This window comes from Narcine bancroftii, chromosome 9, assembly GCF_036971445.1.
Source record: "Narcine bancroftii isolate sNarBan1 chromosome 9, sNarBan1.hap1, whole genome shotgun sequence".
Classification (NCBI taxonomy): domain Eukaryota; kingdom Metazoa; phylum Chordata; class Chondrichthyes; order Torpediniformes; family Narcinidae; genus Narcine; species Narcine bancroftii.
In genome coordinates this window covers 40,370,756-40,396,201 of record NC_091477.1, presented here as the reverse complement: position 1 = coordinate 40,396,201, position 25,446 = coordinate 40,370,756, and the positions used below count along the sequence as shown (strand labels likewise).

Sequence of the window (25,446 nt, the reverse complement as noted above, 5' to 3'; positions counted from 1 at the left end):
GAGTTTTCTGTATAAAATTATCAGACAAGTCCTGGTAATTCTGAAGTTGCATGCTGAACTTAAGGAAAGATTTAAGATGATGGCTATATTAAAATAAACCCTGAAGTGCGTTCATGTTAAGTAAATAAAGTAATGTAAGAAAGACACAATTTTAGAAGGGTAGTTTAGATCTTAGATTAATTTTGGACGAAACATATTCAGTAATTATGGGATTGAATGATTCATCAGAATTACACTATACCATTTACAATTATAGACAGATCATTAGAAAGTCTTGAAAGGTCAATAACATCAGTGTAATGAGAATTCAAATTTTAGTGTTGTTGAATGAATAAACTATAAGCTTATAATGCTGTGGTTGGAAGGCCAAATTAGTAAATGATTTCCAAACTGCAATGCAGAGAATTAATTTCACTTACAGTTTTTAAATTGCTTCCTGATTTGAACGGGATGATTATTTCACTTTTCACATATCGAGTGCTTACCTAGATGTTATATTATTAGCACAGAGTTCTCTGACTCTCATAGAATGTTCCACAGAAAATGTCTCCAGGCTTCCATTTTTAAAAAAAAATCACTTTCTACCTATGTCGTTAGCAGAATCTGCAAAGGTTCTAGATAACGTATATATTAATAAGATTTTGTTGGTGTATTTGCCTTTGCATTTTTTAACGAAGGTGAGGCAAAATTCTATTCATTTAGTTTGGATTTATTGAGCAGCTTTGGAGCAAAGTAGGGGAACAGGCTTTGGCCATTTATATAAGGGCACAGGCTTTAAAGTTTCATGGGGATAATGATTGGAAACAAAATTTACAATGCATTTGGAAAGCTGAAAATTGCTGATGGCCATGTTTCAATGTTGAAGCATCTGGATAATAGCTTCTAATTCTTTTCAATCTCTTTGAGCTTTCCTACATTAAATTACATTATTTGGGCATGGCTGATCTACTTTCAAGTTTTCAGGTTTTTCTTTTGAGTCTATCCCTATATATTCAAGGATTAAGAAGATCAAAGTTCTTTTTAATTAATTTATTTTTGAAGATCAAAGTATCTCTGATAGTTGCTCTTTCTTGTGTTGTCCCTTTCTGGTTTGTGGATTTTACAGTATTTTGCTAACTCTTCAATGTTTTTTTTTAATCTCAAATCCAACTGGATTTGTCTTGTTCCTTGTTCTCGGATATTTAAATAATGTCTCTTCACCTTGTTGATGTTTAATGTGATCTTTGAACTAATCAGTTGTAGCACGGACTTCCATGATTTGCCACAATCCACCATTATCCTGCAGTATCCCCTTAGCTCTTGATTGCATTTACCTTTAGAAATCTGTCCATTTATATTTTGAATGAACTCAATGATTGAGCCTCCCCCAAAGCAGTTTAGGACTGAATGAAGTCATTTCTTCTCATCTCAGTCCTAAAGAGCCAATCTTGTATTTTGTACTGGTTATAGACTATTTGACCTCCCTGTAGTCTACTCCATCTGACTTCATTCTTGCAACTAAATCCTCACTGCACACTCTCTGTGACAATCCATCCTTTCTTGGGAAAGGAGCACAAAACTATTCACAATACTAAAGGTCTCACCAGGGACCTATAAAATTGCATAAAGTTATTTTTACTCCTGTACACAATAAAAGCCAATGTACCATTAGATATTGCCTCGCCTCCTCAATTTGTCCATCTGTTTTTATTTTCATGCTTTTATGTCATATCAGCCTAGTTTTTCTTAATTTACTCATATACATATGGTCTACTGGGCAGGTCCAACAACCTTTCAATTAACATAAAGCATAGAGCTTATTATATTGGCATCTGCTGCCACTAGACTATTTAATCTCACCCTAACATCCCCCTTCTCTCCTACTTTATCTCCTACTGAAAGCTAACTTGCATTTCTCTCTTTTTCAGAAGGGCCTTTAATGAAAGGTTGCAGACCTGAAACATGACTGTCTGTCTTTCAATGGGTACTGTCTGATCTGCTGAGGTTTTAACAATTTTCTATTTCTATTTTCAATTTTGAGCATCTGCAGTTCCTTTGAATTTCATTCATCAACAACTGCGCATTTGTTTTCAGTGACTTGTGTCTGCGTCAATGCCACTTGGAACAACAACATGACAAATCCCTTGCCATTTAAAAGATGCTTCGCTTTTCTGTTTTCCATAACAAAGTGCATGACTTCATTTTGTTTTTCCTCTATCCTCGCTGGGTGAATCAAGATTAACATCCCATTATTAATGAATTCCACAGTTCCAAGTTTAATAAATTGTCTTCCTCATCTTAAATCTACCCTTAATTTTAATATTCTAGGCATTGACACCATCTTCTCTTTATAATGGAATAAAACAATACAGTACAGATAATTATTCTGGTCATCAAGATGATTCACATAATTCCATTCTTCTGTTACTTTCCCATAGTCTGCAAATTTTCCTCCTTTATAAATTCATTCAAATCCTCTCAGAAAGACAACCGAGAATCTGCCTCCGACAACTCACTTCCTATCAAGAAATTTGTTCAAGTTCATCTGTTTTTAGGGCCTTAGTTCTGTGTGCCATGGACTTACACCATTGAAAATATTTTTCCTTAATTATTCTATTTTAACACTTTCTGAGATTGAATATCTCCATCAAATCTTTCTTTAGGGGTTCCTCCTTTAGGAGAATAACACTGCAGCATCCCCACTTGGTGTGTTTCTAGTAAATCTCCTTACATGTTCTTTATGGTCTTGGCTTCCTTCCTGAAGAGTGCAGAATCACCCCTAATTTGCAGTATTTTGTAAAGCTTTAGCACAACTCTTTTGTTTTTATAATCTATACCCCTCTTAGAGAGCAGAAGTGACATTTTAATAATCCTCAATTTGCTCCTCCACTTTCAAATTTGGATATAGGTCTCAATGTTCCTGGTCTCTTGCAAATTTCTTTCTCCCTTTAAATGTACACCATATGTCTGCCCATTTCACTAATCTCTTCACATCCTCCTGAAGTCTATTTACTTCTGAACTTTGTAGCTAATTTTACATGATGCCCTTGTCATTACTTGTATATCATAAAAACTGATCATATCTACTATGATATCAATGAACACCTTTCTCCAGACTGAAAACAAAACTCACTCCAACACCTCTGCTTTCTATCCAAATTCACTCAACCGTTGCACTTTTCAAGGCACTTCAGTTTTGCTTACAAGTCTTTCACATGACTCCTGTGACTCTATATAGCCAACATCAAATACACAACTCATACCTTGATGAAGGGCTCAAGCCTGAAATGTTGGTTATGTATCTTTATCTTTGCTACATAAAGAGCACATGTTGACAATGTGAGTTTCTCCAACATTGTGTTTTTACTTCAACCGCAGTGTCCGCAGACTTTCGACTTTACATCTGCACTACTCGAAATATTATTGTTTAGTATTTCATCAAAAACGTTCACCTTATATTCATTTTGACTTGCAAGTTTACTGTTTATTAATCTTCTACCTCAACTTAATCACCACTTCTTAATGTACCTTTATATAGTTTTAAAATCCAAATCTGAATGGAAGTCAGAACATTACAGTTAATAGCATTAAGAAACCATGGCAAGAATTTTTTTTCTCTGTTATTAGGCATGGAGTGTTCTTCGGTTCTGGATAATTCACTCGGAAACCTGATCCCGCTCTAGAACGTGCAGCAGTAACAAAGGTTTTAGAGCATGCGCGAGGATGACATCTCATATTTACTTATAGCATAGAAGGAAACCGCCTACGGCTCCTAGAATGCTTCCATCAGCGTTGTCTCCGCTCCATCCTCAACATCCATTGGAGCGCTTACATCCCTAACGTCGAAGTACTCGAGATGGCAGAGGTCGACAGCATCGAGTCCACGCTGCTTAAGATCCAGCTGCGCTGGATGGGTCACGTCTCCAGAATGGAGGACCATCGCCTTCCCAAGATCGTGTTATATGGCGAGCTCTCCACTGGCCATCGTGACAGAGGTGCACCAAAGAAAAGGTACAAGGACTGCCTAAAGAAATCTCTTGGTGCCTGCCACATTGACCACCGCCAGTGGGCTGATATCGCCTCAAACCGTGCATCTTGGCGCCTCACAGTTTGGCGGGCAGCAACCTCCTTTGAAGAAGACCGCAGAGCCCACCTCACTGACAAAAGGCAAAGGAGGAAAAAGCCAACACCCAACCCCAACCAACCAATTTTCCCCTGCAACCGCTGCAACCGTGTCTGCCTGTCCCGCATCGGACTTGTCAGCCACAAACGAGCCTGCAGCTGACGTGGACTTTTTACCCCCTCCATAAATCTTCGTCCGCGAAGCCAAGCCAAAGAAGAAGAAGGAAACCATTTACCCTATCTAGTTTATCTCAGATGACAAGTTAATGAATAGCATAAACCATGCATACTGAACTAGGACTTAGATAAAGATGGGAGGCGTGCTTTCTTATTTATTACAGGGGTCCACTGCCAGTGAGGCCTTCATAATCATTCAAGTTGATCCTCCATCAAGTGTTTTTTACAATTAATTCTACCACCCAAACTGCTCTTTCCCCAGGCCTCCGAACCAAATGTCCATCCAAACCCCAACTCTCTTCATCTCCAAATGTCGTTGATTCACATCTGCCAACTCATCCCACTCCACTCACTCTTTCCCCAATTCCCTCAAGGACTGGCCTGCCCATTGCCAACTCTGAACCTCCTTTCACCTGTCTCTGTCTACCAATCCCCTCTCAAAGTAACATCTACTAACACAATGCATAGGAAAGATTTGCTGCTGGGGTCCCCCACATTATAAAGCTGTTTTGAGCTCTGTAGAATTTTTATCCCAAGACTTGTTTTGGTAAGGAGAGAGACTCAGCAGGGATCTTTCCATACCATAAAGAAAAGACTTCCATAATGAAACCTCTTTGAAAAGTTTCTTCAGAGGTTAAAACAAAATTATATATACATATGGAAATAATTGGATTTTAAACCTGTGAGAAAAAAAGTAAATTAAATTGATTTTTTTTACTGGATTATATATGGTAAATTTTCCTACACCACTTCAATTATTTAGAGATAGCCTATCAGCTGTGAATGGAAAGTGTAAACCAGATTAAATGCAATGTTCTTCACTTTGCCAAATACCAAGTGTTGGCCAGTACTCTAACAGTCTCACTATAAAGTTGCATTTTAGTAGGAAGCTGGCATTTTAGAATATTATGGAATAAATAAAGACAGAATATAATATTCACACTATTATTTCACTTTTATCATTCCCTAAATTGTGGATTTTTGGATGTTCTCATTTTATTTTGGCTTAATGTGATTGCCAGATTTTTAAGATTGTGGCCCAATAATAAATGGTTAGGTAATTATGCAGGAAAAACAGAAAATGCTAGAAATACTCAGCAGGTTAGGTAGTGTCATTGGAAAGAGAAACAGTTAACATTCCAGGTCCAAGACAATTAAAGAGAATATCTTTGATAGGGTGAGACCAAATGGATTAATGGAGAAGTTTGGAGTAGCTGTTAGAACCCATTATACTCCATTGTCCATGTCATGTGTTTTTAAGAATAAGTGCTCAAAAAGCCAGATTATACTACTAGATATTTTTTTAAACAGTCAAAATAGTGACAGCAGGCTTAACAGTTCTGATACACACAGAAGAATGTTGTAAACTTCAAGACTAAGCCCAGAAGGAAATGATATGCCCAGAAGGAAGATGAGGTGTTATTCCCCAAGCTTACATTGAGGCTTGTTGTAACCATGCAGTCCACCAGCAAGGAAGGTCCTAGAGGAATGGTAAATTAAAGTGGCAGGCTGACAGCTCACGGTCATACCAATGGACTGGATGCTAGTGCTCCACCAAGCAGTTTCTCCTTCCAAATTTAGGTTCTCTGATGTCAGGAGACCACAATGTGAACACTGAACACAGCCATCTAGATTGGAAGTGCAAGTGAACCACTACTTCACGTGAAAGGATTGTTGAGTCCATGGATGGGTAGGAAGAGCTGTAAGAACAACTTTTGATGATGGGTTTTCTGCAGTTGCATAGGAAAATGCCAGAAGATGGGAAACGTAGGTGAAGAAGGACAAGCACCCCAGGCAGTCTCTTCAAAATATTGAAAGGGGAGGGAAGAGAAATTTGGTAGAATTCTTGGAGCTGATGAAACAGTCAAGAATTATTTTATTGCATGCTGACCCCATGGTGGGAAGGGGAGGCCCAGGAGAACTTTGTCCTTGCTCTATCCAGGTGGAAAAATAGGTAAGAACAGATGTGTGAGAAGTAGTTGTATGATGTTAAATCCTTGTTAATATTCAACACAGTAACTTATAGCCCTAATAAGTCCCATTGTTCTGATATGTTGCAAAACTACAACTGGTTTATCAGCTGTATTCCAAGAGTTAATCATAAGCTATTGTATCTTGGATGATAGTAGTTTATTGACAGAGACATAGTGCAAGGGCCCTTGAAAACCTTCTATTTCCTTCACATTGTTGACTCTAGAAAAGCAAAATGAAATGAAATTAAAATAGAAAATACATTTACAGTGATGCTAATTATATTTAACTTATTTGCCTAACTTTTCCCCTTTCCCATTCATCATTGATTGTATGCATGCTCTTTACCCCTCTCAGTCTGAACTGGAAAATGCTACCGACTATGTTCCTGATGTGTATCCTTTCTTCGCCGTAGATTTCCAATAGCACCCTTCATCAATTTCTGCATGTCCATTTCTGAGGATAGACTTTGAACCAATTTCACTATCAAAGCCATCGATTTACTTCATCTCAGCCCACATCCTTTAAGTTTCTGCTCCCATTATATCTATATAGATGTCCGTGAATAGTTTATCCCCTGAGATAGTGACAGAGAGGTCAAGGAAAGGGAGAAAGGTGTCACAAACAGTCTAGGTAAATTTAAGGGCAGAATGGAAATTGGCAGTGAAGTTAATGAAACTATCAAGTTCTGCTTGGGAACAGGAAGGCTTTGGACCAGTACCTGAGTAAGGTTGGAACAGGGACTGTTCTACGTATCCAACAAAATGGCAGGCATAGTTGGGGCTCATAACTTTTGCTGATGGCTACTCCATCGATCTAGAAAAAATGGGAAGAGTCGAAGGAGAATTGGTTAAGGATGAGAACAAGTTCTGCCAAGTAGGGGAAAGTGTTGGTTGCTGGGGATTGTTATGGTCCAATATTCAATAAGTGGAGGACCTGAGGCCATCCTGATGGAGAATGGATGAGTCAATGGATTGCACATCCATGGTGAAGATACAGCAGTGGGGTCTTCAAAGTGGTGAAGAAAATGAGTGGTGTCCCAGATGTAGGTGGGAAGGGACTGGATGAATAGAGGAAGATGGTTTCAAGGTACATGTTCGGTGGAGCAGAAGCAGGCGGAAACAATGGGTCTGCCGGGGTAGTTCTGTTTGTGAATTTTAGGTAGGAGATAGCTGTGGTGCGGGATGGAGGAACTATCAGGTTGGAGATGGTGTCATGGAAAGCACCTGAAGTTATGAGGTCTGTGCCAGTCTGAGAGCTACTGATCTTGATGATGATTAGTGGGGTCTATGTGTAAGGGTAGATATAAGATGTAGAGGTCAGGAGAAACTCGGCAGGTTATGCTGCATCCATAGGAAGTTTCGGGCCTGAGCTCTTCCTTAGGGTAATGACAAAATGCGAAGTTCAGAACAATTTGGTTTAATGATCATGAGTTTATCTGAAATACTCATAGGGACTGCTACAATACTTAGTTGTAACCAAACAGGTACTTAATTTAAAAAAAAAACTAAAGTCGTTTACATTAAAAAGATCTTCTTTGGCTTGGCTTCGCGGACGAAGATTTATGGAGGGGGTAAAAAGTCCACGTCAGCTGCAGGCTCGTTTGTGGCTGACAAGTCCGATGCGGGACAGGCAGACACGATTGCAGCGGTTGCAAGGGAAAATTTGTTGGTTGGGGTTGGGTGTTGGGTTTTTCCTCCTTTGCCTTTTGTCAGTGAGGTGGGCTCTGCGGTCTTCTTCAAAGGAGGTTGCTGCCCGCCAAACTGTGAGGCGCCAAGATGCACGGTTTGAGGCGTTATCAGCCCACTGGCGGTGGTCAATGTGGCAGGCACCAAGAGATTTCTTTAGGCAGTCCTTTTACCTTTTCTTTGGTGCACCTCTGTCACGGTGGCCAGTGGAGAGCTCGCCATATAACACGATCTTGGGAAGGCGATGGTCCTCCATTCTGGAGACGTGACCCATCCAGCGCAGCTGGATCTTCAGCAGCGTGGACTCGATGCTGTCGACCTCTGCCATCTCGAGTACTTCGACGTTAGGGGTGTAAGCGCTCCAATGGATGTTGAGGATGGAGCGGAGACAACGCTGGTGGAAGCGTTCTAGGAGCCGTAGGTGGTGCCGGTAGAGGACCCATGATTCGGAGCCGAACAGGAGTGTGGGTATGACAACGGCTCTGTATACGCTTATCTTTGTGAGGTTTTTCAGTTGGTTGTTTTTCCAGACTCTTTTGTGTAGTCTTCCAAAGGCGCTATTTGCCTTGGCGAGTCTGTTGTCTATCTCATTGTCGATCCTTGCATCTGATGAAATGGTGCAGCCGAGATAGGTAAACTGGTTGACCGTTTTGAGTTTTGTGTGCCCGATGGAGATGTGGGGGGGCTGGTAGTCATGGTGGGGAGCTGGCTGATGGAGGACCTCAGTTTTCTTCAGGCTGACTTCCAGGCCAAACATTTTGGCAGTTTCCGCAAAGCAGGACGTCAAGCGCTGAAGAGCTGGCTCTGAATGGGCAACTAAAGCGGCATCATCTGCAAAGAGTAGTTCACGGACAAGTTTCTCTTGTGTCTTGGTGTGAGCTTGCAGGCGCCTCAGATTGAAGAGACTGCCATCCGTGCGGTACCGGATGTAAACAGCGTCTTCATTGTTGGGGTCTTTCATGGCTTGGTTCAGCATCATGCTGAAGAAGATTGAAAAGAGGGTTGGTGCGAGAACACAGCCTTGCTTCACGCCATTGTTAATGGAGAAGGGTTCAGAGAGCTCATTGCTGTATCTGACCCGACCTTGTTGGTTTTCGTGCAGTTGGATAATCATGTTGAGGAACTTTGGGGGACATCCGATGCGCTCTAGTATTTGCCAAAGCACTTTCCTGCTCACGTCGGTCTGCCCTCATTGCACATGAACTCCTCAGACTTGACATCGACATAGCCGCTCTCAGTGAAGTCCGCCTGGCAGATGTAGGCAGCCTCCAAGAACGCGGCGCGGGCTACACACTCTACTGGTCTGGCAAGCCTTCGGATGAACGACGCCTATCTGGTGTAGGCTTCATGGTCAAGAGCTTCATTGCCTCCAAACTCGAAAACCTTCCGACAGGCCTCTCGGACCGAATCATGTCCATGCGACTCCCACTTCAAAACAAGCGTCACATCACCCTCATCAGTGTCTATGCTCCAACCCTCCAGGCGGAACCAGCAGAAAAGAACAAGTTCTACACCGACCTGCGCAACCTCATCCAACGTACCCCTACAGCCGACAAGGTTGTCATCCTGGGCGACTTCAACGCTCGTGTCGGCAAAGACTCAGAAACCTGGCCAGGAATCCTGGGCAAGCATGGCGTCGGCAAGTGCAACGACAATGGGCGCCTCCTGTTGGAGCTCTGCGCAGAACAGCGGCTTGTCATTACAAACACCCTTTTTCAGCCAAGGGACAGCCTTAAGACCACCTGGATGCATCCCCGATCCAAACACTGGCACCTCCTGGACTACATCCTGGTGCGAGAAAGTGACAAACGAGATGTGCTCCACACCAGGGTCATGCCTAGCGCGGAATGCCACACTGACCACCGGCTGGTTCGCTGCAAGCTCAACCTTCACTACGAGGCTCTAAAGGCTGTGTACGGCCCCTCACCCCAAGTCCAAAGCCCACTGCGCAGCTCAGACGGCAAAGTCCTCCTCAGCGACAAGATCTCCATCCTCAACCGATGGTCAGAACACTTCCAATCTCTTTTCAGTGCCAACCGCTCAGTCCAAGATTCCGCCCTGCTCCAGCTCCCTCAACAGCCCCTAAGGCTAGAGCTGGATGAGGTTCCCACCCTGGATGAGACATATAAGGCAATCGAACAACTGAAAAGTGGCAAAGCAGCAGGTATGGATGGAATCCCCCCAGAAGTCTGGAAGGCTGGCGGCAAAACTCTGCATGCCAAACTGCATGAGTTTTTCAAGCTTTGTTGGGACCAAGGTAAACTGCCTCAGGATCTTCGTGATGCCACCATCATCACCCTGTACAAAAACAAAGGTGAGAAATCAGACTGCTCAAACTACAGGGGAATCACGTTGCTCTCCATTGCAGGCAAAATCTTCGCTAGGATTCTACTAAATAGAATAATACCTAGTGTCGCCGAGAATATTCTCCCAGAATCACAGTGCGGCTTTTGCGCAAACAGAGGAACTACTGACATGGTCTTTGCCCTCAGACAGCTCCAAGAAAAGTGCAGAGAACAAAACAAAGGACTCTACATCACCTTTGTTGACCTCACCAAAGCCTTCGACACATTAAAAAGATAATACATTAAAAAGGTACATAATAAATATTGAGTGACCACAGTGCAAGAAAAGGTGGTGTTCTGACTTTGTAATAGGGAAATGATTTGATCATACAGCCTGTTTAGAAGGTTCAGCTGATGTCCCAGTGCACTTTATCATTTAAATTATATTGCTGTATTTTTCACTTCTGACATCATTGTTCTCTTGTTCGATAAACCAACAGCCTTTCATTCACCCTCAGGCACTGGCCATTTCGCCAGTTTCGTGTTGGAACCGAGGGAATTGGTCGAAGTGAACCGAGTCTGGTCGGACCGTGGAGGCGGCGATCGCCAGCGATTCCCCGCCCCACGGGCTCGGTCTTCGCGCTGGGTGGGAGCCCGGGCGAGCAACCACGGTTCTGCGACGGTGACTCGCGCGGTTTGGGAAGGTGAGATGAAGTTTTAATATCCTATTCCACTCGTACTGGTCGACATAGACACATTTAACATTCAACGGGGCTCGGGAGGGACGTCCTGTAACGTTGCCTTCAACTGGAGAGAGGCTTGGACGGGAAAATCTCCAAGCTGCTGCTTTGTGCACTTTGTAAATTTCTTTTCCATTGATTAATAATTTCCCCTTTTGAGGTTGCAGTTGGGGTAAAACCCGTATTTATTACAGCTGATGACCTGCAAAGCAACGTCGTCCAGAAATGCGACCCAACCCTTCCTTAAAGTAGAATCTGAAACATTAAAACAGGCCAAATAAACTATGGTTGGGGCCACGTATCTGGGAAATACGTTGTGAAACAAGACGCTGTTCTTCTTTGGCTTGGCTTCGCAGACGAAGATTTATGGAGGGGTAAATGTCCACGTCAACTGCAGTAAAAACAGCAAAGTGCTGCGGAAACTCAGCAGGTCCCGCAGCGTCCACCACAGAGAAAGGGTCGAGACTCTTCGACCAGGTAGGAGCAAAAACCAGGCAGGCCCCCTGCGTTTCTTCCGCAGTATTTTTTTGTTGTACTTATTAGAAAATACGCTAGGAGGACTATGTGGACGTCAAAGTGTCCACCCCTCACATCCTACGATCTGCATGTTAAGCCCCTTTCACACTTGCAGTCCCACTAAATTGGCCGTTCAGTGTCCTGGGATAGGAATGGGGGTTTGACTCTTCACGCTAGACCACTCCTAACTGGGGACACTAAACGCTTTCACACTTGCAAGGAGCCATCCCGAGGGTTTGGACTCTTCTACCTTCTACTGGTGGCATCATGGCACATTGAGCTTTAACGCTTGCAAGGAGCCATCCCCGGGGTTAGGACTCTTCTACCTTCTACTGGTGGTATCATGCCGCATTGAGCTTTTACACTTGCGAGGAGCCATCCCCAGGATTTGGACTTTTCTACCTTCTACTGGTGGCATCATGGCACATTGAGTTTTCACACTTGCAAGGAGCCATCCCCGAGGTTAGGACTCTTCTACCTTCTATTGGTGGCATCATGGCGCATTGAGCTTTCACACTTGCAAGGAGCCATCCCCGGAGTTAGGACTCTTCTACCTTCCACCGGTGCAATTACTCGTTTCACACGCCTGATTGCAACGTCGGCATCTGCAGACGAATCCGGCATTGACCTTATTTTGTTTTCACACTTGGCACTTTTAAAGGCCGATTGGCGATTGATTTCTGGGATCACTTGCAAGTGTGAAAGTGGCTTTATTTTACATTGAAAGATCACAATATGTGGATTTGAGAAACCTAAAAGCTGTAGTTGCTGGAATTTTGAGTAAAGGGAACTGCTGGAGGAATTTGGCATCCATGGGTGGAAATGATCAGTCAACAGGCACTTTCACACTTGCGTCCCACTAAATTGGCCGTTCAGTGTCCCGGGATAGGAATGGGGGTTTGGCTTTTCACATTTGACCATGCCTAACTGGGGACACTGAACACTTCCACACTTGCAAGGAGCCATCCCTGGGGTTAGGACTCTTCTACCTTCTACTGGTGGCATAATGACGGATCGAGCGATAGTGGACCTGCCCTAAATCCTGATCAATGTATTATATTTGAACAAAATTAATCATGATAATTATAACATAATTAAACTTTATGTACAGCACAGTATGAGCCCTTCAGCTCCTGTTGTCGTTGTGCTGACCTATATAAACCTTTATAAGGGACTGTGGGAAAGTGCGCGCAATAAATAGAAATAGCGCACAATTTTTAAACAGGGAGGGAAAGTTTGTCGCTCTATAGCACACTATTTATATAGTGTGGGAAAGTTGGTAGCACTATCACATACGATTTATAAATACCATGGGGAAAAACAATGGTGGACCTGCCCTCCCAGAATTCCATGCAGCAGAGAAAGGGCTGTATGCCCAGCTGCATTCATGGAGGGGTTTCTCGGCCACTGGCATTCTGGGAAGCCATTGCTTTTTCCCACGGTCTTTATAAATTGTGCACTATAGCACTACCAATTTTCCCACACTGTTTAAAAATTGTCCGCTATTGCTATTTATTTCCTCTCTCACTCTCTTCTGCTGCAACTTACCCATGGCAAAGTTTATACCTTCATTTTAATCTTTTCTTCCTTCAAATTCCTGCACTCACACAAAAACTTGGGTTATTTGAATCCCACAATGCAATTATATGTTTCACACTTGCCTGATTGCAATGCCAGCATCTGCAAACGCCGGGGATTGTACTAAGGCTACTCGGTGAATCTGGGGGACTCTCTTTTGCTTTTCTTTCTCTGACTGTAAGAAATGTGAGAGGCGAGGCGAATCTGTCTGCCTTGCAGCAGACAAAAGGGATTTTAATGTAATGGGACACTGCTTTATTATTATGACAATAAATTGAAACTTGAATCTTGAGACTCGTTCTGTGCAGTTGAAGCCTTGTCTGACCCATGATCTCTGGATACAGTCTGAAAACAAATCTTTCAGCCCACCAAATCTGTACCACCAAACATTTACACTAATCCCATATTATTCTCCTCCCTCACTTCTCCCTCCTCTCCTTGATCATCACTGTCCCCTCCCTCCCTTCTCCACCTATCACCTCCTGCCTTTGCGACCACCCATCCCCCCTCCCTTACTCTTTTGCTCAGACGCCTGGCAACATTTTTCCAAAACTTAATAAAGGCCTCAAGCCGAAATGACAGTTATGTATTTTTCTTCTTTGGCTTGGCTTCGCGGACGAAGATTTATGGAGGGGGTAAAAAGTCCACGTCAGCTGCAGGCTCGTTTGTGGCTGACAAGTCCGATGCGGGACAGGCAGACACGGTTGCAGCGGTTGCAGGGGAAAATTGGTGGGTTGGGGTTGGGTGTTGGGTTTTTCCTCCTTTGCCTTTTGTCAGTGAGGTGGGCTCTGCGGTCTTCTTCAAAGGAGGTTGCTGCCCGCCAAACTGTGGGGCGCCAAGATGCACGGTTGGAGGCGATATCAGCCCACTGGCGGTGGTCAATGTGGCAGGCACCAAGAGATTTCTTTAGGCAGTCCTTGTACCTTTTCTTTGGTGCACCTCTGTCACGGTGGCCAGTGGAGAGCTCGCCATATAACACGATCTTGGGAAGGCGATGGTCCTCCATTCTGGAGATGTGACCCATCCAGCGCAGCTGGATCTTCAGCAGCGTGGACTCAATGCTATATTTTTACTGTTGCTATATAAAGAACACTGCTTGACCTGCTGAGATTCTCCAGCTTTATGTGTTCTTACTTCAACCACAGTGTCTACAGATTTTCGTGTTTTACTTTCATATTATTCTCCCCACATTCTCATCAACTTCTCACAGATTCTGCTACATACTGAAACATGAGGGCTTATTCACAGTGGCCAATTAACCTATCTGCATGTATTTGGGATTAATGGGGCACCTGAAAATGACTCTCATAATCACAAGAGAAAATACATACATCATTGAGACAGCACTAGAGGTCAGGATTAGAGCTGTGAGGGAGCATCTATACAACTCCTAAATTAAAAAGATCTGAACAAAAACAAGAAGTATTACAGGATGATTACATTTAAAAAATTTTAAAAGAATTTCATCTATGTTTTTACAATTTAAAATTTTCTAATCCAGATAACATTGATTGAAAAGAATCATCTTTACATCTTGTGAGTCACTTAAATAATAATGGCTCATCCTAGACACACCAGATGAAAGTCCGATGTGAGATTTGTCATGTATTTAAGTGCAAATGTAAGGAAAGTTAATGAATATATAAATGTAAACTTGGGTGAAGCCGGCCGAATAATTAACAAAGATCAAAAGGTACAAAGTTCAGTACGTTAACCGTCCTTGATCATCTTCAATCTCTCTTTAAATGATGAGGCCTTTAATAAGCATATTATTGTTTTAAAAGTTAAGCAGATCACAATTTTAAAAATGAATTTGCATCATGAAATATATTGTTTCTCAAATTTAAAGTACAATTTTTAAGATGTGAATTATATAAAGCAACTTCCAGAATTAGCAATATAGAAGATACTGTCAACAATTGTTAAATTACTTAGATCAAATGATCTACTAATTCATCAGTAGCTTGTATGTCAATTTATCCTTTGCTAAGATAAGTAAAGAAAGTTGTAGTGAAACACTAAGGTCTGCAAACACTAATTGTTATAGAAACACAGAGATGTTGGAGGAACTCAGCAGGTCTTGCAGCATCCATATGAGGTAAAGATATATGACCGATGTTTCAGGCCTGAACCCTTCTTCAGGGTCTGAGTTTAAAAATAGCAGCCGGGCATCTGAATGAAAAGGCTGGGGAGAATGAATAAAAGGGCAGGGGGAGGAAACCAGACCAACAGGCAAAAGGTTTTAATTGGATATGGACAGGAAAGGTGAGAATTGATCAGAGGTGGTTTGGCTCTGAATGCAGAGCAAGGAGACACAGAAAAGGAAAGAGAGAGAGAGAGAGAGAGAAAGAGAGCATATGGATAGATTGGGTTGGAGGGAGGGGCTAATGGAAACTGGAGAAGTCGATGTTAATGCTGACTCCTTGCACATTGCCCATGATATGAGCTGTTGTTTCCCCAATTTGTGCGTGGTCTCAATCTGGCAGAGCATTAAGACCATGGACAGACATGTCATCGTGGGAATGGGTGGGGAATTGAAATGGATGGCCACTGGGAGATCCCTGCTATTGCATCGGATAGAGAAAACCTGCATTTAAATTGTAAACCAGTTCCTTTTCTAGATTTCTCCATACTCAGAGCATTCCTCCCTCATTCATCCTAATCTGCGCATGACTAAATGGAAGAAATTTAATTTGAAATTAGGCCCCTATTCTAATCTAGGTTTATTTTTAAATAATGCTAAATGTTTTAATTGTCCTCAATTTTAAATAAAGCAATAAACATCTCTTCTTTTTTGAAAATCTTTATTGTCTTCAAATTCATCTTCACTCTAACACTGAGAAGTTCTTATGAATTTTTATATTTTGACTTCTTGAATGCTTCTTTGAATCTCATCGACCAAAACTTAATTCAGTAACTGGGGTGCAATTTGACCACAGCACTGAACTGTTTGATGAAAATTGTTTCTACAATTTTATGTTGGATTTTCTTTATTGCTTGTCAAAGGCAGGATTGAACCCAACACAAGCAAATTGAACAGACCTTTTTCAAGGTTATTTCTAATAACTAGTTGCATTATTTCTCAGTGTGCTAAAATGAAATGATTCAGTTAACTTTGTTACCTTTTATGGAAATATGTTATGCAGTGTTAACTTACTAATCCGAAGGGTATCTCCCAATTTTCATTGACTTTCTTGTTTTGATTAGTTGAACCTCAATCTCATTGAAGGATTTGTTCAACATTCAAATTAACATTTTCTCTTTGTTTTAAACCGTTTTGGTTTGATTGGGATTAGAAATCACAAATTAATTCTAAAACTTGGCTCTGATACTTTTGTGGGAAGGAAAGATTCATGATTTGGAGAAAATAGGTTATCAGATTATCTTGGACAGTTCCCCAGATTCAATCTTATTTCCTCTAAATGATCAAAAAATGCAAGGTCCAGGTCACATTAGTCCTGATCCATGGTCTTGACTTGAAACATCAATCATTTTTTTTTAACCTCCACAGTTCTTCCAGGAGCTTGTTTTTGCTCCACGTTAGTCATGGACTTGAGTGCCAAGAGCCTAATGTTGGAATTACAATCTCATAAACATAATATCTAGCTGGAGTCCGCACTGTCTGTCATCAAGAATCCTGTGGTAGCACCAGCCCTAACCAAGTTGGGTCCTGAAGGACTGAGCTGTGGCAAATCGTAAATTAACAACATGAGAAATGAATCCCCTACATGGCCTCGTCCTTACCTGTGGTGGATACATTTATTTGTCCACGATAACATTGATATAAGTGACCATTGCACAGTCCTGGTGGAGACAAAATCATGTCTTCACAGAGTAGATGCCTTGTATTAGATCAGTAGTTCTCAACCTTTTTCTTTCCACTTTAAGTAATCTCTATGCCATCAGTGCTCTGTGATTAGAAAGGGATTGATTAAGGTGGTCTGTGAGTGGGAAGAGAAGGTTGAGAATCCCTGCTTGAGTAAGACCCAATTCTTACTGAAATATTTGGCTTGATAAAAATTGTCATTGGTCCATTTCCTTTGGAGTTATGAAACTGCGCACATAATGGATCAATGAGGTACGATGAAAACAGTGGTTTTCAACCTTTTTCTTTCCATCCACATACCACCTTAAGCAATCCCTTACTAATCACAGAGAACCTATGGCATAAGGAATGTGAGTGGAAAGAAAAAGGTTGTGAACCACTGAATTAGGTGATATCATCACAATTGTATTTTAATTGGAACAAATGTTGGAGCTCTTTAGGATGTAGCTGTATGTAGGTTGGTGCAGTCTTGTCAAACAGGAGGATTATAAGGGAGTTATGGACAGGTAAGAGGTTCAATATTTAGGGCTGGACATGTAAGGACAGGGATTTGGTTAATCAAGAATGACCAGAATTAAAGGAGTGATGTACTCAGAGGGTTGTGCATATGGCAGGTTGTAAACATAGGGAAGGATTTGAACACAGCTTTTATCTTTAATGTATACTTTCTTGAACTGGAAATCAAACTTGAACATGAAGATTAGAGTGATGAGTGAACAGCTTTGCATTGGTTAAGGATTGGGATATGCCCATCGCTATTCCATCATGGAATAGTCTATGAAATCTTTGGAGAAGCCTAAATCTGCCTACTGTGTGGAAGGCTAGTTTTCTTCTGGCATTAACAAGGTTAAAAGAATGCTCAGAATAGAAAATGAACTTATGTAAACTAAAAAACTTCAGGTTATCCAATATCTGTTTCCAAAAGTTCATCTTCTATCTCCTGAATCCTTTCCAATCTTTTTAGTTCCCCAATTTCTGGGTGTAGTATTGAATAATTCTGAGCACAATGTCCTCTTTTGATCTTTGTGCAACATAAAAATGTTGTTTGTACACCAGGTGGTTTGAGCTGGAGGGTTGGTCACCATATACTTATGCTAATATGTGGAAATATGGAGAGGCCTGCTGTTCCTGATTAGAACCATGAAATTTTGTTCCCATCAAAGAAAACTGGGTTTTCTGGGTTTTGATGCCTCAATGAAGTAAATAATTTGCCAATCAAAGTGGTGCCTATTTGAATAAAGTAGGAGAAGATATCAGATCACAGTTCTAATGAAAGGACCTTTCAAGTGCTCTGAACACCCCCTTGTGAAGCCACATAATCTCCCCCCTTGCGGCTAAAGACCTACTCACCTGAATGCAGCAGAAGCGCCTCCGAGACGCCAACCCTCCTCAGGAGTGCCAGGCTTCGCCGAGGCAGCTGAACGTGCAGTCGACGTAAGCAGCTGCTTGGGGGGGGGGCTGATGACTCATCAGCTGGCGACCTAACTCCCTGCTGCCTGACAGCTGCCCCCCATCCTGCTACCTGACAGATCTCACCCCACGAGGGAGGGGCGACCGGCGGGAGACGTCGGGCCAGGGGCAGCTGGCAGGAAATGTTGGGGCAGAGGTGGCCGGTGGGGAACGTAGGGGTGGTGGATTGTCAGCAGGGCAGCGGTGGCCAGCAGGGAATGGCCAGTGCGAGCTGTCACAGCCCGGCTGGCCGCTCCTGCAGCGGGGCCGCTCTCTGCGGCTCAAAATGTTACATAAGCAATGGTGGTCTTCCCTATCCATAATTCCCCCATGCAGCTGGAACTATTGTGGGAAACACAGAATGGTTCCACCTGTGTAGGGGAATATGCTATGCTGCATATTTATGATGGGTGGCGCTGCGGCACCAGTCTCCATCAGATCTGGAGGCGCTAATGAGGTGCCTCTGGATACGAATAGTCCCTTTCAGGTGGACCAGGCAACGCTGCAGCAGCCTTTTTGGGCTGCCACCTGAAAGGTGAGTCCAGGTTGGGATCCCTCCTGCTGCCATCCTCAAGGCAGAGGGTCTACCTGAAATGGCCTGAAATGTTAACTCTCACTCTTCACAGATGCTGTTTGACCTGCTGAGCATTTTCCAACATTTTTATTTTTAAACTGTACCTTCAACTAAAGCAACACCTTCAGAATTGGGAAGAAATGAAATGAAGAAATAAAATTAAAGTGATATGGAGCCAGCAATATATTAATTCATTGTGCCATCAATTTTCCACATAAAATTTGTCAAGTGATTTAATTAAAGTGTCAAGTCACTATAGATTTCTAATATGGATGAGATCTTTAAATATAGCGATGGTAATAGTGCCAAATACTTTCTGATTTGCAGTAAGTTTAGCTACTTCTATTCTCCTAAATAAAGTTTCATATGGCTACTGTGTTGAAAGTAATTTTCATTTTCTTCTTAGTTTGACTTGGATTCCTGGCTATCTCCATATTTCAAAGCTAACCCCCTGTGATCCTTATTGAGCTCAGCCTGGCCATCTAAGTGCTTTGATTCTCAATGCTAAGGGGGTTAAGAACCTTTACTGGCCTAAATCACACACTCAGCCTTAATGAAATACAGTAGTTTAATAAGTAATGTTGAATGATTTATGGTCCAACTGGTGATTTATCACAAGGATAAGCGAATATATGCAGACACTGGCTATATCACACTGTGCAGACTGCCTTCACTGTCACCACACTTATTAAATCTTTGATTTTTTTTTCTGCAGATTAATGAATTTCAGTGGCAAGTATTCATTTGAGAGTCAGGAAAACTATGAAGAATTTATGAAGGCTTTAGGTAAGGGATCGTTTGTGATGAAACCTATAACGACATTAAGAGAGGATTTTTGCCTTTTCAAGCTTTAAAGAGGAGAAAATACCAGAAATTTGTATTGGACTGATATTGAAAAGTCAATTTATTTAAACAAGGAAGAATCAAAAGATTTGTTTCAGACTTGAGAGCAGAATTAGGCCGTAAGTCTATCGTGTATGCTTTGCCATTTGGAACTGCCATTACGGCAGTTAGCACAACATCTTTAAAGCACCAACAATCGGGACCAGATCAGGGTTCGAATCCCACACTGTAAGGAGTTTGTACTTTCTCCCTGTGTCTGCATGGGTTTTCTCTGGGGGCTCTGGTTCCCTCCCACCCTTCTAAAAAGTGCTGGGGTTTAGGTTAATGGGGTGTAAATTGGGCAGCACGGACTTGTAGGGCTGAATTGGCCTGTTACAGTGCAGTATGTCTAAATGTTTAAAAAAAAATCATGGCTCATGCATTTTTCCTTTCAACCCACTTTCCTGCCTTCTCTCCCTAATCTTTGACACCCTGGCCCAATGACTTGGCCTCTCCAGTCAAAGGTGGCAACAAATTCCACAGATTCACCACCATCTGGCTGAACTAATTCACTTATTTCTGTTCAAAAGGGAAGTCCTTTTATTCTCAGACTGGGCCCTGGACTCTCCCATGACTGGAAACATCTTCACTTGATTCTAGTCGAGTAGTTTTCAACCTTTTTCTTTCTACTCACATACCACTTAAAGTAATCCCTATACCATAGGTGCCCTGTGATTAATAAGGGATTGCTTAAGGTGGTATGTGGGTGGAAAGAAAAAGGTTGAGAACCACTGATCTAGCCCTTTCAATATCCAGCACCAGGGATTTTCTGCTGCATCAGCTTTTCTAGGAAGAAAGTTTGAAATACAGTATGTGGAAGAACAACTTAATACCAATAGTTTAAAATGAGAGATCAGTAACCAATTCTGTTTATTTAATCTAGAAGGTGAATTCCACTGATAGCATATTTTAATGAAATATAATAAAATCATAATGTCCCCACTTTTTTTGTAAGTTCTCACTAGAAATTCCTATATTTATAATTTCATTTTCTAAATCCATTGAAGCCATGATTTGATGAAATACTGCCCTTTACTGTGAACTGTATAATAAATACAAAACATGTTCATTTAAACCCACCAACAAAAACTGGGTCTCAAAATACTCCAGGGACATGACAAGAGGCAGAATCAATAAGGACTTTCATCCTCGGAGTTTTGGGAGGTCTAGGCATGTTAATCTTGGTTGAATAAAATGCATCTTTATCTTGCACACACTCTCCTGACCAAATTGCACATTTGAAAGGAATACAAACATCTAAGTGTTGCAGGTAGCAGTAAAAACACAAAATTCTGGGGAGCCTCAGCAGGTCAAAGAGCGTCCTCTATGTAGCAAAGGTAAAGATACAGAACTGATGTTTCATTTGGTTTTCCTCCTTCAACAGTCCCACTTGGTTGAGCTGCCCCATTTCTCCCATTCCCCATATTTTTTTTGTGACTGATGTCCTGAGTTTGTTCACATCATTGACCAAGAGATTAATCTTTCCTACATGGACACGGCGTCCTCCTACTGGGTGTGTGGCATGCGCTTGTGACAAACAAAACAAGAAGACATGGGAAGGGCAGACATTTTCCTCCTTTGGGTTATTTGTTTTAGAACTGAAGAGCAAAAATTATTTTTCTGTGTTTGTAATGTGTATTACACATTGGGAGCTGTAGAACTTCCTGAACACTCAATTTCAGAGCTGACTGAGCAATCTGTGAGTGTGTAACTATTTGTCCGTGCTAATCTTAGTTCTGAACAATCTATTAGCTCTGCAGGACTGTTGGAAGCTGTTATTTTTGCTACTCTTGTACTATTAAAATATCCAGATGACCACCACCAAAAAAATGAAGCAGCAATTTCTATAGTATTAATCATCTTTGGATTTTGCATTAATTTGACACAATGTATTATTATTCAGGTGTACCTGAAGATGCCATTGACCATGGGAAGAAAATGAAGTTTGACACAGTGGTGGTCCAGAATGGGGATGAATTTTCATGGTCTCAAATTTATCCATGTCATACTACGACCAATCAGTTTACTATTGGGAAGGAATCTGAATTTGAGATGCTGAACTGTGAAAAGGTTAAGGTAAAGCTGGAAGTTGTATGCTGTTGATTTGCTTTTGTATTAGGTTTTTAAAGATTTGAAGTTCCATCCACTTTGAATTTCTGTCACTCTTCTGAATTAACCATTTGTGAGCCTTGACATGGAGGATGAGTGAGATTAGTGATTTGCAGTGGACTATTTTACAGTGGAAGTGTTATCACGAAGACTGATGTGGTCCAATATCCATACATTGGCGTGATCTGTGAGAGAATGCCAACCTCATACTAGGGCAGAGAATGCTGAGGATACGTCTAATATCCCGTTGGTTTGAACAGTTTATTCTATGTATGGTGAGGATTCGATGGAGTTGGTACTCATTGCTTAAGATTGTTCTCACATCAGACTTGAATTAAGTTGTAGCTGGCATCTCAAATCAGGAGCTGTCCACCTACATACTCACTGCAGTCTCTTGACCAATGGTGAAACAAATTGCCTGCCATCTTGTGATATTTTGAGAACCTTTTTTCTTAAATATAAGTTTTCTAATTTTTTTTCCAAACTTGTATATACTGGAGGAAAAACTCCATATTCTTTCAGCCTTAAACCTAATGGCATGAACATTATTTTTTCCCATTTTCCATCTCCTCCTTCCCAACTTTCATTCTTTTCATTTGAATCTTTCTCCCTACCCTGGATCATCAATTGTCTCTCCCTCCACCAGTCTATCTACCTCTCCCACCTTCTGTCCAAAACCCTACCCCTTAGCCCCTCCCCAGCTTGTTCTCTCCCCCATCCCAGATGTACTTTACATCACTCCTTCCTACCTTATTCTTGATAAAGGATCCCCAACTCAAAACATTGCCTGAACTGTTGAATTGTTCTAGCTTCTCATTATTTGCTCAAGACACCAGCATGTGTTTCTGTCACCAATTCTTTGACAATCAAAATTTAATGGCTTTTTTTTCCATTTCTGGTTCTTTCAGATAAATGAAGACTGGAATGAGAGAGTAGAGAACAAAACAGACAGTGGACAGGTTGACGTGACATGTAGTGAGGAAGGTCAAGCAGTGAAAGGAGCATAAATGTAGCCAGTTGGAGGTTTGAAATTTGTTTAATGCAACAAGTATTAGGAATAAGGGAGATGAACTTAGACATGGATCAGTATGTGGAATCAGTATGTGAAAGTTCTGAGTGAAACAATCTTGAATGGAAGTCATAATTTCAGGATATGTGGTTGCCTATTTAAGATGGATGTGGGGTGAAATTTCTCCTCTGAAGGTTTTGAATCTTTGAACTGTTGAAGAGGATTGTGACCACTGAATAAATGAAAACATTTAAAACACTTGGATACATTTTTGGTCTGCTATGAATAGGAAGGAGGATAGAAATAAGATTCAAGGTTCCTTTTATTGTTATGTAATAGTACATGGAAAAATTTACATACTGTGCATGCTATACTTTAACTTCTGTCTGTCAAAATACACAGTCGCCATTAGTGTCACCTGGCGCTCCTTAAAGAATGAGAGAAAGAGAAGCAAAAGAGAGTCCCTTCAGAGGCACGGTCTGTGGTTTCATCTTCAGCGCTTCTGCTGCCTCTGCAGCTGCAGACTCCTGTTCGATTCATCGGCAACTTGCTCCAGATCCAAACTTATGATGCGATCAGGAAACCTTCAGCACCTGAGGCTCTTCAAGAGCCCTTCTTGCCCTCAACTACCTCTTGAATCCCAGCTCCAATACTTGGTTCCCATGAGCCAGTCCCCAGCAGCCTGCAGCCAATGCAGGTCCCTGACTGCAAGATGCTCACAGCCTGTGTGGGTCCCTAAGCCACCCATTTATTTATTTTTCTTTTTTTTGGTTTGTTGTTGCAAGGTTGTTTATATGAATGTTTACACTGTGACGCTGCTGCAAAACAACAAATTCCTTGACTTGTTCATGACAATATATTCTGATTCTGAGCCCCAGGCTGGTCCACCACCATGGTGAGCATCCTGTAGGGTCATCTCCTCTCAACAGGGGTGTTCTCCCAGTTTTTCTGATGCCCTGCACCCACAGAGTCTGCAAGCCCAGCATAAGTGCTGCCATCTGGGGCACCGAACCTGCCATTGCAGGATTTTACTTTCAAACACTGTCAGCTCCCTTAACAGACCATGTATAGTCCATATCGAGACACCAGTATTAGGTCGGTGCATTTGAACCTTTCAGAATAGCACTGGGTAAAATGCTTGTGGAATATGGTTCATTTGATGCAAGGAAATAAGGGAAGCTTCAGAAGTACATGAGGGATGTCAATAGAGCAGGCTTAGTGATAGGTTCAATTGGAGAGACAGCTCAGGTAGATATGCATCTCATCATGAATTACCTTTTTCCAAATGATGCTGAATGACTTATTTTTTATTTTCTGTAGATTACTGCAAAAATAGAAGGAGAAAAACTTGTCATGAAATTTCCCAAGTACTTTCATACTGTTACAATTGAAGGGGACAAACTGATTGAAGTGAGTCATTGGTTTTAATCATTTAAATGTTCAATTTTTTTCTTTTTTTTTTCAAAACTTTATTTATTAATTTTAACATATGAAGAAAGTAAGTAATTCACGTACAGAAAAAATACAAAATAAAGTTATACAAGTACAAAGTAACATAGTTAATACAATACCAATCTCGGCATCTCTCCAGTTATTTTTTTCTTTGAAGGATTGTTTTATAGGTCTTAAAATTTTTATTCTAAACAGACTTCAGTGTCCGGCAAGATAACATTAAGAAGATTCCACACAAAAACAACTTAAGAAGATGAAAACATAAGCATCACTCAACAGTAAATATATAACTCAGGACACAGTTTTTTTTGGTAAAAGACATGGTTATATCATGGATTAAATTAAGACGTGCTCTTGGAAAAATATTTTCCAGCCTTTTTTTCTGATGCCTGCTTGAAATAATTCTAGGGAAGCCAAGAAAATTATGAGACCTCCATGCAAATCTTGTTTTGCTGAAAATTTATCTCATCCAGAACAGCTTGAAAATGAAATTTTGCTTTTTTGCTATCTGAGTGGTACTTTTCATTCTGTGGAAGCACATCAATGCAGTTTTATTACTTACTGTGTCTGAATACTTCAATAAAACAAATTGATTACAGAAACCTCTTGTGTTTTGTGAAGTTTTATCCACAACTTATGCTATTCAGTTTAAATGCACCTTGTGAATGGTATTGTGCAGGGTGCACACAAGTTCAATCAATCAATTGATATCCATGTTTTTCAAAATAATAGATCACTGAGCAGTTTGTGATCTCATTTTCCTCTGAAACTTTCCAGTGCTGGTTATTATTCTTCAACCTTGAGATTCTACAGATTATATTTGCTACTGAACGAACAGCAACTATTCTCATTTTATTACCAACATTCAGAGAACAGTAAATTAAATATGAACAGTGAAATGAAATAGAAAACACAGGGTGGTAGATATTAAGTATTTTCACCTCCCTCCATCAACTCCATGTTTACGAGAATGGACCAGCTGCTGTAGTCGAAATGAACAGGCAGCCAGTTTCTGCATCTTTAGGTAATCAATGTAGATAACTGGCATGAATATTCTCTATACATATTTGTATGGCTTCAACATTTAGA

General features: G+C 41.3%; 1 protein-coding gene across 2 annotated transcripts; it reads left to right on the top strand.

Moving 5' to 3' along the window:
• Positions 1 to 10,746: 10,746 nt before the first annotated feature.
• Positions 10,747 to 24,959, top strand: LOC138743460 (gastrotropin-like). 2 transcript variants are annotated; one of them, XM_069898877.1, is made up of 6 exons: positions 10,747 to 10,926; positions 11,319 to 11,439; positions 19,621 to 19,691; positions 21,691 to 21,863; positions 24,226 to 24,315; positions 24,553 to 24,959. In XM_069898877.1, exons 3-6 carry the CDS (start codon positions 19,625 to 19,627, stop codon positions 24,604 to 24,606), a joined length of 384 nt encoding a protein of 127 aa, XP_069754978.1. In that variant the 5' UTR covers positions 10,747 to 10,926; positions 11,319 to 11,439; positions 19,621 to 19,624; the 3' UTR covers positions 24,607 to 24,959. The 2 variants fall into 2 exon arrangements, with proteins under 2 accessions (XP_069754978.1, XP_069754977.1); XM_069898876.1 differs by lacking the exon at positions 11,319 to 11,439.
• Positions 24,960 to 25,446: the final 487 nt, after the last annotated feature.

Excerpts from the sequence above, each read along its gene's own strand:
- LOC138743460 (XM_069898876.1), top strand. The coding sequence starts at position 19,625 with ATGAATTTCAGTGGCAAGTATTCATTTGAGAGTCAGGAAAACTATGAA. Across the intron at positions 19,692-21,690 it reads AGAATTTATGAAGGCTTTAG|GTGTACCTGAAGATGCCATT; the intron begins GTAAGGGATCGT and ends ATTATTATTCAG. Across the intron at positions 24,316-24,552 it reads AAGGGGACAAACTGATTGAA|ACTTCAGTGTCCGGCAAGAT; the intron begins GTGAGTCATTGG and ends TATTCTAAACAG.